General features: G+C 31.4%; 3 protein-coding genes across 3 annotated transcripts; 1 reads left to right on the plus strand and 2 right to left on the minus strand.

Moving 5' to 3' along the window:
• Positions 1–4,085: 4,085 nt before the first annotated feature.
• LOC109800267 (AP-1 complex subunit mu-2) lies at positions 4,086–7,954 on the minus strand. Its single transcript, XM_020361041.3, has 11 exons — positions 7,732–7,954; positions 7,499–7,645; positions 7,351–7,413; positions 7,069–7,245; positions 6,872–6,975; positions 6,110–6,217; positions 5,885–5,981; positions 5,655–5,752; positions 5,379–5,520; positions 5,149–5,271; positions 4,086–4,608 (listed from the first exon to the last, which is right to left on the minus strand). Exons 1-11 carry the CDS (start codon positions 7,858–7,860, stop codon positions 4,510–4,512), a joined length of 1,287 nt encoding a protein of 428 aa, XP_020216630.1. The 5' UTR covers positions 7,861–7,954; the 3' UTR covers positions 4,086–4,509.
• A 977-nt stretch (positions 7,955–8,931) lies between these two features.
• LOC109800383 (lysM domain receptor-like kinase 3) lies at positions 8,932–13,595 on the minus strand. The gene is made up of 10 exons (XM_020361170.3): positions 12,965–13,595; positions 12,023–12,223; positions 11,741–11,880; positions 11,570–11,659; positions 11,379–11,484; positions 10,992–11,143; positions 10,551–10,648; positions 10,261–10,399; positions 9,950–10,048; positions 8,932–9,833 (listed from the first exon to the last, which is right to left on the minus strand). Exons 1-10 carry the CDS (start codon positions 13,593–13,595, stop codon positions 9,669–9,671), a joined length of 1,821 nt encoding a protein of 606 aa, XP_020216759.2. The 3' UTR covers positions 8,932–9,668.
• Positions 13,596–14,867: 1,272 nt separating this feature from the next.
• On the plus strand, positions 14,868–16,828 carry LOC109801609 (peroxidase 28). Its single transcript, XM_020362721.3, has 2 exons — positions 14,868–15,247; positions 15,860–16,828. The coding sequence occupies exons 1-2, from the start codon at positions 14,906–14,908 to the stop codon at positions 16,640–16,642; spliced, it is 1,125 nt and encodes a 374-aa protein (XP_020218310.1). The 5' UTR covers positions 14,868–14,905; the 3' UTR covers positions 16,643–16,828.
• The last annotated feature ends 1,100 nt before the right edge of the window (positions 16,829–17,928 follow it).

Consider the following 17,928-nt stretch of genomic DNA (forward strand, 5'->3'; position numbering starts at 1 on the left):
TCTCTTCATGTTCTGCCACCATGCTTTTGTTTTTCTCTCACATCTCTTTATGTTTCACTACTACCACTTTCACCACTACATTTGTTTCCACAACATCATCTTCACATTGTCTTCTACCACGATCTTTGTTACTATCATGTTTGCCACGTCTACCACCATGTTTGCCACTTTCACCATGTTTACTTTCAAACCATCATACTACCAACATTTAGTCAATGCAATTGAATATGCAAAAAAAAAAGTAAAAGAGGAAAAAAAATTACCTAGATATGCAAAGAAGAGAAGGATGAAGAAAGAATTACCTAGAAATGTTGAATAATTTCCTAGAAATGTTGAATAATTTCTTCTCCCTTATTTTTCATTTTTGGCTATTTTCGAGATTTTCTCTTTCGCTTTGGTACCTTTTTATGATCTTGGAAATCACTAGACCCACCTTTTATTTTAAAAGTATTATTTGTTCCTCCTTTCGATATATAATTTCCTCATTATTGAAAATTAATGCATTTAATTGATTACTTCATATTTTTTATTTACCTTGATTGATATGCCGCCCTTGTCACATTATGATCTTTATTTTTTCCATTATCACACTACTTGGATTTGCTTTGGTGTTTTCCCTACGTTACAACAAAAGCCATTCATTGCACGTAAAGATCTTGATTAGCATGATATATTGACATTAGCCAAACTTGAGAATATATTAGAGTTTGTATATTAACCACTATTTTGCACATGAATTGAACCACCTTTATCCTAGTTGGCTACAAGTGATGGTAGAGCAACTCTAGGAAACTCCTTATTTTGTGACTATAATGACCACATCTCTCTAAAATTTTGATCATACAGTTTTTTTCTTATTTTTTAACTCCCTAAAATTTAAAATTATCATTTTTATTCTATGTAAAATTAAAAAAAAAAATTATTTTGGTTCTTATAAAATGTTTTTGTTTGATTTTTCATATTTTCAAAATTTAAAATCACTAATTTTGACCTCTAATGTTCATTTTAAGATAGATATTTAATATTTATTAATTTTTGATATTTTGAAGAAAAAAAAAGTATAGATCTCACGTGTTGGTAAAGTTCTGCATACAATAATAGTAAGTGTCACATAAGATGATTATTTGATCTATTGTTAAAAATACAAGTACTTAAAAAGTTTCACAAAATAGTAAAAACTAAAAATATTGATTTACATGGACCAACATCAAAATCCTCTTAATTTATAGAGATAAATATATATATATATATATATATATATATATATATATATATTTAAGCCTATGTTTTACATCATTTTCTAACTAGATATATAATATTAATAATTTATATATTTAAAAATTATGTATTAGTAAGATTTTTAACTTAATAAATAATATTTTGTAAAATGTCATATTATATTCATATAAAAATTAATTATCTTAATATCCATATATATATATATATATATATATATATATATATATATATATATATTAATTTCTAGTTCTGTTTTTCTTTAAAATGTAATTTTGTCTTTCATGGTGCTATGAGCATGCATGTTAGTTATGGATCCTCTATTTACGTCTCTCTCTCACTCTTTTTTGTTTAGGTCATAGGCCCTCCCTCCTTTACCTTAAAAAAAATAGTATGTTAAAATTATTGCCAAATATTGATAAAATATTTGTTTTTTTTATAATGAAATATTTTAATTTATTATTTTTTCTAATTTAGACTTGTAATGACAATTAAAAGTATCATTTTATTTTTATAAGAATGACTTGATAAAAACGAGTTATTCCTAAAAAAAAAAAAAGTTATACCAAATTGGATCTTTATACATATCATAAATGATGAACAATAATTTTGGACCTAATTTTGTTCATGTTATTACAATTCCAAAATAAAATCAAACAAATTACATAATAAATGGACCAGATTTGAGAATTTCTCACTCAAATGCCTGACGACAGAAAGAACAATAATAGTAACTAAAATGAAAAAAGAAAATAGAATGAAATATTTGGTGACGTGAGATATTTCTTGGTAATCAAGGAAGAGATTTTCAAAGACACAAACCCATGGTGGCACCATACACCACCACCTAGTGCCTTCTCTCTCACACACATCTCCCTTTCTTGTTCCCCCTTCTATGCGTCTCTTTCTCTCTTACTCATACTACTTCTTACATCTTATAGACCTTTTAGTTGCTTACAAGAAAAGGTAAACAAAAAAGGTAGTAAAAAAAATTATAAAATTAAATCTTACTTGTCCATAGTAAACCATGTATCCAAGTTAAACACTATGATCTCCGTCATTGAAAATATTTAAGAAACTATAAAATAAAATAAAAAAGTGAAAATATAGGTTATTTTAAAAGTAATTACTGGCAAGAGTTTTTCCAACTGATGGTATTTTGCTGTAAACTATTTGTTACAGTATGCACGAAAAATAAAAGAAAGAACGAAAGAGGAGAAAAACATTTATCTTTTCTTCACTTCATATTTTTTTTTTCAAAAAAAAATGGGAGGAATGATTAAAAAGTGGGTAGGCCCACAAGTTTATTAATCTCTCCGAAATGGATAAAAAAAGAGAGAGAATGGTGTTTTACATTATTAAATACCTAAAATATCTTATATTTTTGTATATTTTTTATTAGGAACATTTGTGACATTCTTTATACATACTTAACTTTATTTATTTATTTATTTATTTTTATTTTCATTTCTATCAAACATCCTATAAAAGTGTTTTACTTTCCATTCATTTAAAAAAAAAACCTCATTTTTTATAACTAATTTTTTAAAAGAGCCCCAACTTGTATATATTTGATTAGATTATTGAGTAGCTCACACGCGTTCTAAAGAGGTTATAAAACGTAAAGTATACACAATTTCTTGATATTTAGTATTGTCAGGTTGAAATAAAAATAATAATAAAAATAATAATAAGAATAAGGGAAAGAAAAGTGTGTAAAGAATAGGTTTTCTTTGGCTTGGTTTGCAAATATACAAGGAAAAAAGTTTTGTTACACACCAAAATTTGTTCTTTCCAGTTTGAAAAGAAATGGTGTGGATTTGAATGAAAAAAAATCTTTGAGTTAATTTATATTATTAATTTTATTTTTTATTATTTCAAGTGATATCAACTTAGATTAATGTGAGTGACAGGGAATATGTTGCTTGATGAAATGATTAGAGATCAAATTCTTACACTTGCAAATATAGAAAATTTAAGTTAAAAAAAATGTCTACTCATTATCTGTCAAATCATATTCAACGAAAAAAAAACTCCTTAGCAATAACCTACAAACTTTTTTTTACAAGTAATAAAATATTTTTAATTAACTATTTTATTAATTTATCTGGTGTCTTCTCTTGTATTTTTTTTAATTATTCAAAGCATATTTTATGTTTTAATTTTTTTATTATATTCCATCTTTGTTTACAGGTATTATTATGTCAAATAACAACTATATATTTTCTTTCTTATTTTCTACTCAATTAAATAAGAGAAAAAGGATTTTGTGACAGGGTTTGACAGGCACCTAGTCGTCTCTTATTATTTTCTTCTCAATTAATGATTTTTATATTAGATAATAGTGAAAAAGGATTAACAAAAATTTATATCTTTTAAAAATTAATTAAAATAAAAGTTTTGTGAAGGTGAAAGACTGAAATGATCAACATTTACAATCTAAGATTTATTCCAATTTAAATTGATAAATTTCTCCCCCAATAAAGTTCAATTATTGTCTTTTACATGGGAAAAAAATACAAATATAAAAATCCACTTACCTGTAACATCTCAAGTCCAGCTAGGTTTTTCTAGGCCCTCCACGAGAAATATTAAAAACAAAAGAGGATTGAACTCTCGTTTCCCGCAACATTAAATGGAACTAATATTTTCTTTGTTTAGCTTAATATCCAGATGAAAATTATCTATATTCTCTGAAGTTTACCCATATGTTACCCACAACTTTATAATAAAACACACTGACCTGCAATCAACGTTTTGAATGAGTGGTTAAAAATACGCAGTTTTAATCCAGAAAGAGATATGGCACAATATTGATACAAAAAGAAGGGACAAGTAGTGGATACAAATAAAGAGGAGAAAAAAAATTCAACCTTAGTAATACAAAAGCTAATAATTCTCTTACAAATATGAATCAAATTGAAGACAACGGGAAAAGATTGACAGATCGTAAATAAAAAACAAAAGGAAAAAAAAAATCAAACATTTTCCCAACCAAAAACAGATTGAACAAAAGGTCTTACACAGAAGATACAGCCTTACACTTGACAATTCCTGACTTGTAGTTATGAACTTTATAGACAATGAGCAACTTACGATCCGTTGCCAAAACAAACAACTATCATAACGGGAGATATGATCAGGCCAAGTAAACTCTAACTAATTTCTCTGAGTCCCTCTCCCATCCACCAGTTTAAAATCATTGACCATGGAAGTTGACACGATTATTTGGTGGAATTCAAGCTCCAATTCTCCAAAGAAAGATACAAGTTCTTAAATAAGCCTTAGTTCATACTCTCCAGCCATCGTTATGTATCTCACCCATGGAAGAGCCTGATACCCACTTTTCTCAATAATCTTCAAATATCTTACCTATAAAACCAAAACATTTACACGTTTATTACCATCTTCAAATCAAACCATCAGCTAACTGAACAACAACATCAAAATATGTACTAAATTTTATTTTCACCAATATATCTTGTGGCTACACATGTTTCACATGGATCAAAACAAACTACTTCCCAAAACTATTAATCAGGGACAATGGACTAAAATCAAGTGTATAGTTTTATTTTCTAATCTCTTTCTGATGTTATACTCATTTTTCCACAATCAATTCTTCTCTTTTTTTAATATTACTATTTATAAACATTTATCGTGAATTTCTGAATATCAACTGAACTGTGAAAATAATTTGAACTAAAACAAATTCATCTAGTTCACTACAGCGCTCAATCCATTGAAATCATCAAAATGTTAATAGGAAAATGGAGAGGGAAGGAAGAATAGTATTGATAAAAATAAAGGAAAACATTCACCTAAATTTAATCAGAGATACAAACAAACATTATTTCCTATGCTGAAAAAAAAAAAAAGTCTAGCAACATTAACCATGGAATGTAGCAATACCTGTATTCCAGAAACAGTAAAATATGGTATCTCAAATTTCACACGTATAGGAGCTTTTCTCTCTGGAGTTGCTTCCTCATCTGTTATACTGGGAAGACGAAACTCTGCTCTTAACATATACTCCTAAAAGTGTCAAAGAGGAAAACCAGATCCAATAAATCATGATCAAAAAGAGGTATCAAGATGGGTGTTATTCAAGGATTTAATGTCAATTTCAAGTGAACTCATACCTTGCCTCCAGGAAAGGATCTAATTTTCCAGACTAATGCATCCTTTTCAGGTGCATATGATGCAGCTCCCATTGAAGTTCGGACATTAGGATTGGTTGCATCAACAGGCACAGGTAACTCAATCTCAACGTTTGTGGCAGTGCTATAAAATAAATTATATTAGTTGTAAGCAAAGACATTTGAGGCAGTCTAACTTCTAGAGCTATAACCTGATTTCCCCAATATCGGGGGAGGGAGGAAACGTAACAGACATAAGAAAGGAAGAAATCTCAGTACCTACGTTCCTTAAATTGACTCCTAGCTTTAACCATAATCTCAATCCGACTCTTAGAATGCTTTTCAACATTTGCTTCCACCCAAATTAAAGGCTTAACCTGAAAAAAGAGATGGTAGAATCAACAGACTTAAAAATGCTTTTATTCTCTATTTATCTGTGTTTACCTCTCAAAACAGAAACTTATGTCATATCTAGAGAAAAAAAAAAAAAAAAAAAACAAAGAAACAACCTGTGTACTGAGCCTGTACGTCATCAAATCAAACGACCCATCAGGTGGTATAAAGGAAATTGTACGATCATTTTCAAATCGAGCCAAACGCACACACCTTCATAAAATGCCAGATATAATTTGATAACTAGCATCAAGAAGAGGAAGAGGAAACATGCTTGAAAAAATTATACAAAATTTTCACTCTAAATGACCAGTTTGTAAATACAAGTCAAGCATACATACTGATGAAATTTGATGTCTTCCAAGTCAATAGCCTTTCCCTTGGTTGCTCTACCTTGCGCCTCTAATAATACTCTATCATTTAAGCCAAGTTTGCACTCAGGCATACCACTGCATTAGATAAGCCATGAATGGCACATTTGAGTTTTCAGATAAATACTCTACCATTAAGTTGGTTAGAATAATAATACTCCATGGTTAACATGGTCTTCAAAACAACTATCAACAGTAAAAAAGTAGAGTAAAATATGGGTCCAATGGTTGGACCTGCCAGCAAAATATCAATCAAATGGACAATGGACAATGGATATGTATATTTAGCACGTGCTGTTAAAGAAAGCTTCAGGAGTACCAAATAAATAAAGCTATCCAGAAGCATGTGTAATCAGTTCAAAGTAAAAACAGAAAATAACATACTCCAAGTCCAGATTGCTAATTTTATTTGCATCCTGAAATTTTACTTGTACAATATTCAAAAATGGTATTAAAAAAGATTCGATATAAAGACTCAGTGTTGGCTTGGTTCTCTAATCCCTTATGTACCTCTTCAGTCCTCACCATTAACCACACACAAATGAGTAGACACAACAACAAAAGCACCCAAAATAGAAAACCAGAAAACTGAGATTGGCACATAATAGCCCTAACCTAACATATTAGAATGTAGACAGAGCAATCAATAGTAGAAAGCCTAGTTAGTTAACAGCCCATCTCAAACCAATAGCAAGAAATTCAATAGATCTCACGGAAAGTAGAAAAGAATACCTCAAATACGTTCTCATCTTCAATGCCCCAACAACATCAGATCTAATTATTTGTCCATTGCTATTGACAAGTATATTAACATTCTCCACCACATCCAAGAAAACCTAAAAACACGATCAAAAAGTACAATTCAGCTGCTTAGACCATCAAATTACAATTCAAAAAGCTACAGATTCTTCACTTTTTTAAATGACTACCTCATTTTTCTTATAGTTTATCCCTTCGCTGCGCCAAGACACAGCATTAGTCACAGCCATGGGAGGTCTCTGCGTAACTTCCATTCTGTAAGCATCGGTCTTAATGAACTCACTAAGAATCTGCGCCTCAGTGTACTGAGGGTAGCCAAAGTCCATAATCTCGTCAAGTAGCTCATACTGCCAACGACACAATAAATCTCAAAACGACACAATTCAACGAAATTCATTCACGCAATTTACACAAAAAAAAAAGATAGATAGCTAAATTCAGCGGCATTTTACCACGACGACGAAGTTGTCTCTAAGCGATTCCTCTTCCAACTCTTCAAAGTAGTGCTTAAACACCTGCCACAACGACACGGATCGATGACTATTCGCAAAAACTAATTTAACTATCGATTAGAATGGTTTAAACGAGAAGAACGCATACGTCGACGATTCGATGCAGGAAGAAGAGAAGGCTCGCGGCATTGCAGTTCTGTCTTGTGGCTATCATGAGGTAAACGTTGCTGTGCTGAATGAACATGTAGGTCACGCCGTTGTCGTGCACAACCGGATCTTGAGACTGCGGATCGGCCTTCAATAAATAGAAAGAGTTCGGGGATGAGAAATTGGATTTGCCAAAGTGAGTGGAAGAGGGAAGAGAGGTGAAGTGGAATGAACCTGTTTCTCGATGAGTTTGGTGAAGAAGCGTTCGGCGTCGACGGCGGAGACGTCGCCGCGGTAGTCGCGCCAGATGAGGACGCGGCCTTTGATATCGAGGAGGAACAGAGCAGAGGCTGCCCCCGCCATTGCTTGCTGCTGCGATCGGATCCCAGATTCGATTCAGATCAACGACACCGTCAACAAAGAAGAAGAAGAAGAACGACTGTAATACAACGACGTCGTTGCCACAAAAGTTATTATTCTTATTGTTTTTTGTTTTTCTAGCGATGGGATTTCAAAAAAGTAATAAATTAATTACAATAATTATGTTTATGGTTTATCTGCTTTTGAAAAAGGTTTATTTTATATTCTTCAATTTTAAAAGTATAAAATGTATTATGTTTTAACATAAATGATTTTTTTTTAATAATTATAAGTAGGGATGATTATGTCTTTTAATGATACATTCCTTTTTATATATATATATATCTTTCAACTAATTGAGCGTTGAATATTTTATTATTAATTTTAATATTAATAAAATAAAATAAATGTTTTTATTATTAATATTAAACCGTTTGTTTCAAGATAATGAAATATATTTAATTATATATTATATAGATTTACGGTTTAAAAAGTATTTATGATTGTTTTTATTTTATAAGTTAGTTTTTTAAGTTTAATTATGTTATAAATTTAATTCCAAGGTAATATTGTACCTTTTAAAAAGAATTTAGTTGATAAGTTATTTCAACTTTAAGATATTCATAACTTTTAAATTGTATATTTTTTATCATAAAAGTTAATTAATCATACTAAAATAAATCATTTTAATCTCGAGACACTCATAACTTTTAAGATTATATATCTTCTAAGATAAAATTTAATTAATTACATTAAATCAAGTCATTTTGAATCAAACATTCATAATATCTAAGATTATGTGTAATCTAAAATGAAATTTAGTAAATTGCATTAAAACAAATTATTTCAACTTGAAAAACTTATGACTTTTAAGTATAAGAAGGTCAATATTATAGCAAAATAGTTCACTCATAATGAAGCTTAGTAAGGTTAATCATGTAGTCTAGTTGCTCTTGAGCATTATGAAGCAAATATTCAATCAAAATGATAGCATTAATGATCATCACTCAAACTACTGTAAATCTCAATCAACCTGCATTCTTCTCCTCTTTTGTTTATAAATATAAGAGTATCATTAAATAAAAACAATTTTCTTTATTCATTTACTCCCATAGGCAAATTGTGAAACTAGGAAGAATTTCCTAAAAAAATTTATAAAAATAGTATCATAAACTATTTTAAATCCATTATTTTTGTCACTTACATTGCCAATACTCAAATACTTTTCAATTTTATAAAATTGAATTATATTTTAAATTTAAATTTTATAAATTAAATTTTGAATTTCCTTCAAATTTATATTTCTAATGTCTAAATATATGTTAGGGATTTAAACTTTAAAAGTGATTGTTTATGATGCCAAGATTCACAAAAGAAAGAAAAATTACTCCAATTAATTCATTTATACTAAATTGAATTATAATGTAACATATTAATATAATATTTTTTTAAAATAAGATTAGTATACTTTAAGTATCTATTAAGCAAAAAAAATATATATATATCATGACAATTTGACTAGTGGTCTAGGCTAGCTAGTGGCAAAAATTTAGTTATTTAGTTACAATTTCTCTCTCAACATAACATTGTTAGCATATTAACAATTTTATGGTACATTAAGGGGTCACTATGACGATTTAACCCTTTAATCTTCTATTCAAAATCTCTACATATGTACACCCTCCAACAACTAAAGCAAAAATTCCAAATGGCAGTGACATTTGACTAGATACAACCGATTAATTAATATATTAACGCAGCAAAGACAAGGATTAGTATTTAGTATACAATTATCATGTAAGAAAGAGTCTTCATCTTCCATCAAATACCCCACTGAAGACCTGGCTGTCTCCACCTAGTGATGCTTCCCACTCTATGGAGGACATCACAATTTTTGACAATGCCACAACCATCTCCATCATCTCAGGCCTCTCATTTGGATCTTCGTGCAAGCACCAATGAGCTAGTTCTGCCATCTGCAGTGCAAGATTGATATGAAGGGAAACTTTATATTGCCAAATATACATAATAAGAAGAGAAATGATGTTTTAACTTCAAATCAATTTAAATAGAATATTTTGATAAATATAACCTTATACACATCTTCCATAGGATAGCTACGTTGAAGATTCCCATCTATGGTGTCTGCTAACACAGTCTCTGGGTCTTCATGCTTGAATATTTGGCCAACCTGAATCAAATGTGATGAAAATAAAGATCAAATTTCTTCCTTTCAAATAAATATTAAAAAAAAAGTGAGTAATAAGTCAACTGCAGATTTAGGTTTCTGAATAAAAGTGAACTAAAATTTTTTTTTTGGATATTATTTATAATACTTTCAACCTTTAATTCAATTTTTCTGCCGTCTCTTTTAGTTCTCTCTCAGAAATGAGTTTGACTTACAACTTTAACAAGTGTTTTCATATTGTTGGCTTCTTGGTTGTCACGAAATAGTGCGCGTTTCCCTGTTATCAACTCTGCTAGAACCACACCAAATGCAAATACATCTGTTTTGATAGTCACTTGAAGCTCCTTCACAGATCTAACAGAGTTAAAACAAGCGATCAGAAGAAAAATTCACTAAGGGTGTAATTTTCTTTAGTTGACTTTTAAGCAAAATAATGATTGCAAGAAAATTGTTTCTGTTGAACACACCAACAGTGTAGTTATGAATTGGAAAGAACGAAACCTACTCTGGTGGAAGGTAGCCTGGTGTTCCAACAAGCCTCGTTGCTATGAATTCTTCATCGTTGGTTCGTTCTACTAGCTTTGCAAGTCCAAAATCTGCTACCTGCGTATCAAATGCCATGTTAATGGATTGAGTTTGAACTAAGAAGTAAGAAGCATAGACTTTTGATTCAATGATACTTTCTCAACTTAGTTTTGCAAATAAATAAAATAAATTCATCTCAGGCTAGTTCTTATATGTTGCATTTAAAAGACAAGTACAATGTTTGAATACCTTTTAACTACATATAACATGTTGTCACTTGTCATATGAAAACTTGAACAGCTGATCATATATAGTTTAACATGTGTCTTGTGTAAAAATATTGATAACTAGTATAACTATTTTTTATGGGGGCATTTTTGGCCAGATTCAGAAGTGAGTAAAACAAATCAAGGATAAGTACCTTTGCTCTAAGCTTCTCATCAAGAAGAATATTACTGGTCTTTATATCACGGTGCACATATCGTGCTTTTGTGTAATCATGTATGTATTCAAGACCTTTTGCTGCATCTAATGCAATTTGACACCTAGCACACCAAGAAAGAGGCTGGTGACCTGTTCCAATACCATGCATGGTTCAGAATTCTTGATATCATATAAACCTAAAATCAAATATTTTAAAAATATCTCGGAGTCTATTTGAATACTTAAAAATGTTTAAAAGTTTTTTTACTAAAAAATATTCATTATTTTTAGTAAAAAAAAATTTAAAAATACTTTTAAATTTATATCTAAATAGACTTTTAATGGTTTCCTTTTGGCAGACGAGTAGATCTTGGAGTCATTATACCTTTCAGCAAAGGATCATGAAGATGTTCACTGAGAGATCCATTTGGAACATACTCATACACCAAATAAAGGTGGTCATCTCCGCTAGCATATCCCAACAACTCCACCTGAAACAGTGATTATATCAATCATAGAATCAAACATCAGATATTTAAGACTGCCAAAGTTCTCTTCATCAGAGACATTACTTACAATGTTAATGTGATGGATCTTACACAAGGCCTTGAGTTCTGCATAGAATTCTTTGGATTTATTGGACCTCATCTTCTTCACAGCAACCTCCTGAAGTTAAAATATCTATCATTCTCCAACTTTCAGTTAGCACAAGAAAATATGCTTCAATATCTAGGTGGGTTTTCATACCTTCCCCTCTAACATTCCAAAATATACACTCCCATATCCACCTACTCCAATCCTTCGGGTTTCATCAAAGTTATTTGTAGCATCTTCAATCTCCTCTAGAGTATAAATTACTGGCCTTTCTGACTCAAATGGTGTTGCATCTGCACCAATATTATTTACCATGAATAAGCAACAAATTTCTTAGTCTCCTTGTTGAGCTGTTAGTATATTACTGATTACTGATAATTTGATATTTTTGAAATATAACTTGCTTTTGATTCCAAAATATTATTTTGAAGTTACCTTCAATTTCTGTATGAAAGTCTCGGTTCATTAAGGAAATAGTTCTATTGGCGATTGATCTTTTAGAGACAGCACTTTGATCATTTTTGGCTGTTGCATTGGCTCTGGATCTCCTAAGAACGACAATGAGAATGATCAGGGTAATAATTGAAAGTAATGACACACCCGCTAAGACGCCAATGATTATTGTGTGTTTCTTTTCTGCAAAGGGAAAACCAGGGAAGAGAAATATTTAGTTTACAAGTTCATCATTGCTCAATTAATCTATTACAAAGGATTAAACATACAGTAGCATTATCTAATGAAGTTCAAATAGATACAGATACAATTAAACACAAATACAAATACAAATACAATTAAACACAATTAAAACATTAACCTGTTATGATACAACATATAAATTAATTTTAAATGAACATAAAATGATATTTTAAATTAAAAGATTTAAAAATGAGTATGAGTTCTTATCAACATAATAAAAATTTAACTAATTTTTCTAATTAATATTAATATAAATATTTAAGATTATAAAAATGCAATGAGGTTAATCTCTGAAATTGTGAGGTTAATTCCTACCGTTTATTTATAATAATGGTAAAATGACTAATACTTGACCGATTATTTTTAGTTAGATTTCATTTGCAATCATTTTTTTTTTCATTTATAGCACTCATCAAATTTAAGGTTTTGTTTAAAAAAATCAAATTAAGGAGTACTCATTCGTAGAATAAGTCTTGTATATCAGGTTTAAAATAACAATAACTTTAATTTGAATTTTTTTAATTTCAAGAACTATTATTAAAGTGTCATGCAATTTGATAGACTAAAACAGTAGTTTTCTCTTTCAGAAGCTAAATTAACTCAGCTCACAGGTGAAAGTAAATATGTAAATTTCATGAATGATCAAATATATAGGAGAGATCGAGGCAGAGAAATCATCACCTTTTCCTTTGGAAGGTAAACCATTCAGTTCCCTGGGAACATACAGCACCCAATTAATATCTATGAATGAGGGATTCTGAGCCAGAACTTCATTCATACTCTTCATGCCATCAAACGTAGCATTTAGCAGAGTAGCAATTGACCAGGTTGTATCACTTTGCTGAACTGTATACGTGACCACAATTTGAGAATCACTTTTTTCTGAACACCCACAAGGAAGATGTATCGCCAAGTCCTCATCTGGGTCCAAACCTTTGTTAATAGGCCAGGCTTGGGCACTATAAGTAACGTTGTTAATATTCACAAACGTGTCATTAGGCTTCACCTTGTAGGTCGTTTCATAGAAATATCCGCCAAGAACGTCGGTGTTTTTGCAAGAACATGGAATTGTTATAAGGTAATCTTGCTTGGTGCCACGCGCTAGAGGTTTGATTTGGGAGGTGTTAACTGAGTAGAAGGTGGCTATGTCGTATATGTCGAGACCGTAGTTTATGTGGTAGAGTGAGGCAATGCATGTGGTGATCTTAGGGGAGCATTTGAAAGGTTCCAAGTAGGTTGTTTTGATTGAAGCTTGAAAGGAAAACACGGTTACACATGATGAAAGAGTGAGGAGAAGAGAAACAAGAGACATGGTTGTGCGTGTTGTGATCATGAAACTTCTTTCCCTAGCAATCATGGGAAGGTTTCTAAGTGCATTCGTTGTTGCACTTGTCATCATGTGGCTGTTGCTTCTTTGAAGAAAAGAAACGTTCTCCAATTAGCATGATTTTGCAAATTTTGATTATTATTATTCTTATGCAATAATTTGGTGCCAATTGTAAGGATGTGGCATACTTGTGTGGGATTTCCGACGGCAATAGTGGCCAGATGATACTCTAACATAAAAGCCAGAGACTAATTCCACCAAATAAAAAAGCCATCACAGGTCACACTCTAGATGTAGTTTAATGCCACTTTAATGTAGACGAGCGGCAAAAGTCAGCTATTCACCTGGGTTTTTCTTTTTTCTTATTTTTTTCCCTCACGTCATTCATTTTCATTTGAAGTGTCCTAACTTATATTTAAAAGAAAAATAAGTGTGACAAGAATAATCATTTTTTTAATCTATGAAATAACTGTGACAAGAATCTAATTCTTGGGCATAAACTATTATGTCATATTCGAAATTAACTCCCTAAGACTAAGACACTGTTGGTGGTTGCAATCGTAAGCTTTTGATTTTTTATTTGAATATTTGAATATGAAAACAAAAATTATTTTGATAAAAAAAATTCCTCTAGTTTTATGTTTTTACAAATATATATAATTAACATGAATGATACCATAAATTAATAAATAAAATAATATATATAGGCATAAGTTCATATATTAGATTAAATTATATCAATTTTCAAAATAAAATATGAAATTTTGATTCAATTCAATAAAAAAAATTCCATAATTTTTAGTTTTTGGTTATTCTATTTTTTGGATATTAAATTATAAATACCCCTAGATATATATTTAGCTTTTAGAATATTTATACATTTATTTCACATTTCGGATATACGTGGGCCTGTAAATTTGCATTATTAAATTTATAAAAAAAAAAAAAAAAAACACACTGTAAAATTTGTTTCTAATAATAAACCATTAGTTTTTTAATTCTGTCTTGAACAAGTAATTTCTGGCGCCAATTATTTCCTTCAGCCAAAACAAGTAAGAATATAAAAGGATAAAAAATCCAAGGTTGAGAAAGTTGTTTGACTCTCTAACTTGGCTCTTCAAACGGTAAGCAATGAAATATAGAATCTAGCTATTCTTAGACACCCTGAACCTGTGTTTCTTCCAATAACAATTTGTCCATAATAGGTAGCTACCTCAAACAACGTTAACACTTTGTTGCGTTATAAAAGGTTCCCATACCTATGGTCCCATTTCACATCGAGTTTCTACAAACACATGAAAATGTCACGAATCTTCCTGGCCACCCTCTCCCTGTTGCTCTTGTTCCTCGTGGCTTCTTCCAAGGAGGAGGGACCTCCCAAACTGCCATTCCACTTTCATTCTCTGTTTCCATTTCTTGGTCATTCCGACGATCTTCCACAAATTAACCCGCAGGACGTACCACCTGTAGATCAGAAAATACCTGTAGTGTCTAATAGCCTCAAAATAGACTTCTACAAATTTAGTTGCCCCAACGCAGAAAAAATTATCGCAGACACTGTTGCTGAGATGGAAAAGAGCAATTCGGACACAATCGCCAATTTCATTCGCCTTCAATTCCATGACTGCTTCGTTAATGTACGTGACCCTTTCCAAACCATTGCACACCGTGCTTGTCTTTCTTCTCTCTAAATTAATCATATCATAACCAACAATAGCATGTAACTATGGTCTATTAATTGCCTCATGTCCATTATGGAAAAATTAATACTTGATTTCGACGTGTTTATCATTTGTTTATGCATGCATGCACGTAGAATTAATCATTAGTTTCTTCATTGACGATTGCGATTACTTGTCTCATCCTCTAAAGTGAATTCAATGGAGACAAATCCTTTCTTTTATTAACCACGATGGGTTGATGTAATGGTTTGACACCATGGCTACCATTTGGCAAAAAACTTGAGTCTTATTTCTACTTGGTGTGAAAATTCGTCGGACTAAATCTGGTAGAACTGAAAAAGAATCATTTCTTTTCATCGAAAACTAAATTCATTAGTAATGTTAATTTAAGGAATTAAATTGATGTGTTTGGTTCTAATGTCATGATCAAATTGATGTTTTACTAGTTATTTTTTCTTTGATAAATGTTGATAGTGCATGTTGAGGACATATATATGATATAGCTATGAAATGACATAGTGATGAGTTTCTAAACCGAAGTTGGGCATGGTGGAATTAACTAAACAGGGATGTGATGCATCGATCTTGCTGGATTACTCACCAACTGGTGACAAAGTGGAGAAAAGTTCAATGTTCAATGGTCTACTCCTGAAAGGAGCTGATCTGATTGATGAAATTAAGACAAGGCTGGAGAAGCAGTGTCCTGGAGTGGTTTCATGTGCTGACATATTGTCATTTGCAACGAACGAGGCAATGACACTAGGAGGCTTGCCCCCTCGGAAGCCCCTAGGTGGTCGAAGAGACGCCATTATTTCCCTTGCAACCGTTGCAGAAGCCAACAACCTTCCTTTACCAGACTGGACCATGGACCAAATGATAGAACTCTTCGAAAGGAAGGGCTTCAGCGTGGAAGAAATGGTGATCCTACTCGGTGCACATTCTGTTGGTATTGCTCATTGCGATGCCTTCATGGAAAGGGCTTACAACTTCAGAGCTACTGGGAAACCTGACCCTACCCTCACTTTGGAAGTGGTTGAGGAAATCAAAAAGGCGTGCCCTGGCGCTGGCACACCTCAGTATAGGAACCCCCCAGTGAACTTTGATCCCACCCCAACTGTGCTTGATAACCTCTTTTTTAGAGAGATGGTGGACAGAAGGAAAACATTGCTCATTACGGATTCCCATTTGTTGGAAGATCCCAGGACTTTCCCAATTGTGCAAAAGTTGGCGACTGACCCTGACATGTTCCCAAAGAGGTTTCCTGAGGTCATGACTAAGCTGAGTTCTTTGAATGTGCTCATGGGGAAGGAAGGGGAGATCAGGAAGATTTGTAGGTCCACCAATGTTTAAGCATGCCATCAAATCAATGAGTGAAGATTCATGTTTGACTAATTTTTTATTCCTTATTTTTTGGTGGGGCATTGTACATGTTTTGATTTTCACAATGATCAGTGCCTCCTTGCTTGGTTTCTTTTCATGTAGAAATTCTATGTTTTACGGCCAACGACATTTTAATAGTAATGTTTGAGAACTGAATATTCATAGTCTCATTTTAACTAGTTAAGCAATATAGGAATTGTTTCTCGTGGAAGTAGACAACTTGTTTAGACAGAATTTATCTTTTCTTGGCCTTGGAGTTTAATATAAACTAATTAAATGTTAATTAGCATGTTTTCTAAACGACACCACGTCTTTGTTTTGCTTAATGATCAGCTTAATTAACTTTCATTGGATATACTTTTCTCATTGAATCTCAACATAACTTGACTTTCTTTATAAGCGATATAACTTCAATCATAATTTTATATATTGAATTGAAAGTGTTAGGAATATTTTTTTTAATACATTCTTTATTGTATTCTGAAATTTGAGAATCGATCATGAAATATAAATATGATTCACAAAATAAAGAATGAGACTTCCATAAATTTGTAACTTTTATTCAATATCAAAAGATATTTCAAATATTTTTAAATGAGTGTGGCATTATAGGGTGAGTTGTAAAATCTGTCGAAAATCATTTTCCACTTGTATTCTAAGATTTTTTTTTATTTTTTAAATCAGATACTTTTAGTATGAGTTTAAGTAGTCTCAATAAAAGACATATCACATTGTAAAAGTGTAACGACCCGGCTGGTCACTACACACACTACTGTACACCGGAAACGCCAGACAGAAAGGACAAGTATATAAATATAGGATCTAGAATATAAATATATACAAAGTCTCTATCCGACTAGAGTTAGAGTGTACAACACAAAGTACAATCAATGCTACTATCCCAAGTAGCTACATAACAAAATAGTCACAAAAACGATCAGCTCTACTGGTCCACCGAAGACTCATCCTTAGACGTATCCCTGTTCTGCTCCCATACATAGTATGATCATCGCAATCCAATATCATGGAGATAACAAAAGGGTAAGCTAGTGTAATGAAAATTCAACATACAAATATATATATATATATATATATATATATATATATATATATATATATATCAATATAAATAAACAACAGATACAATTATCAGCACACTTATACAGCTTATACCACTCAATAATATCAGCACCGCAATGCGGCAATATCAGCACTGCCTTAGCGGTTAGAATCAACACCACATATGTGGCTAACAA

This window comes from Cajanus cajan, chromosome 11 (genome assembly GCF_000230855.2).
Source record: "Cajanus cajan strain Asha chromosome 11, NIPB_CcT2T_4, whole genome shotgun sequence".
NCBI classification, from domain to species: domain Eukaryota; kingdom Viridiplantae; phylum Streptophyta; class Magnoliopsida; order Fabales; family Fabaceae; genus Cajanus; species Cajanus cajan.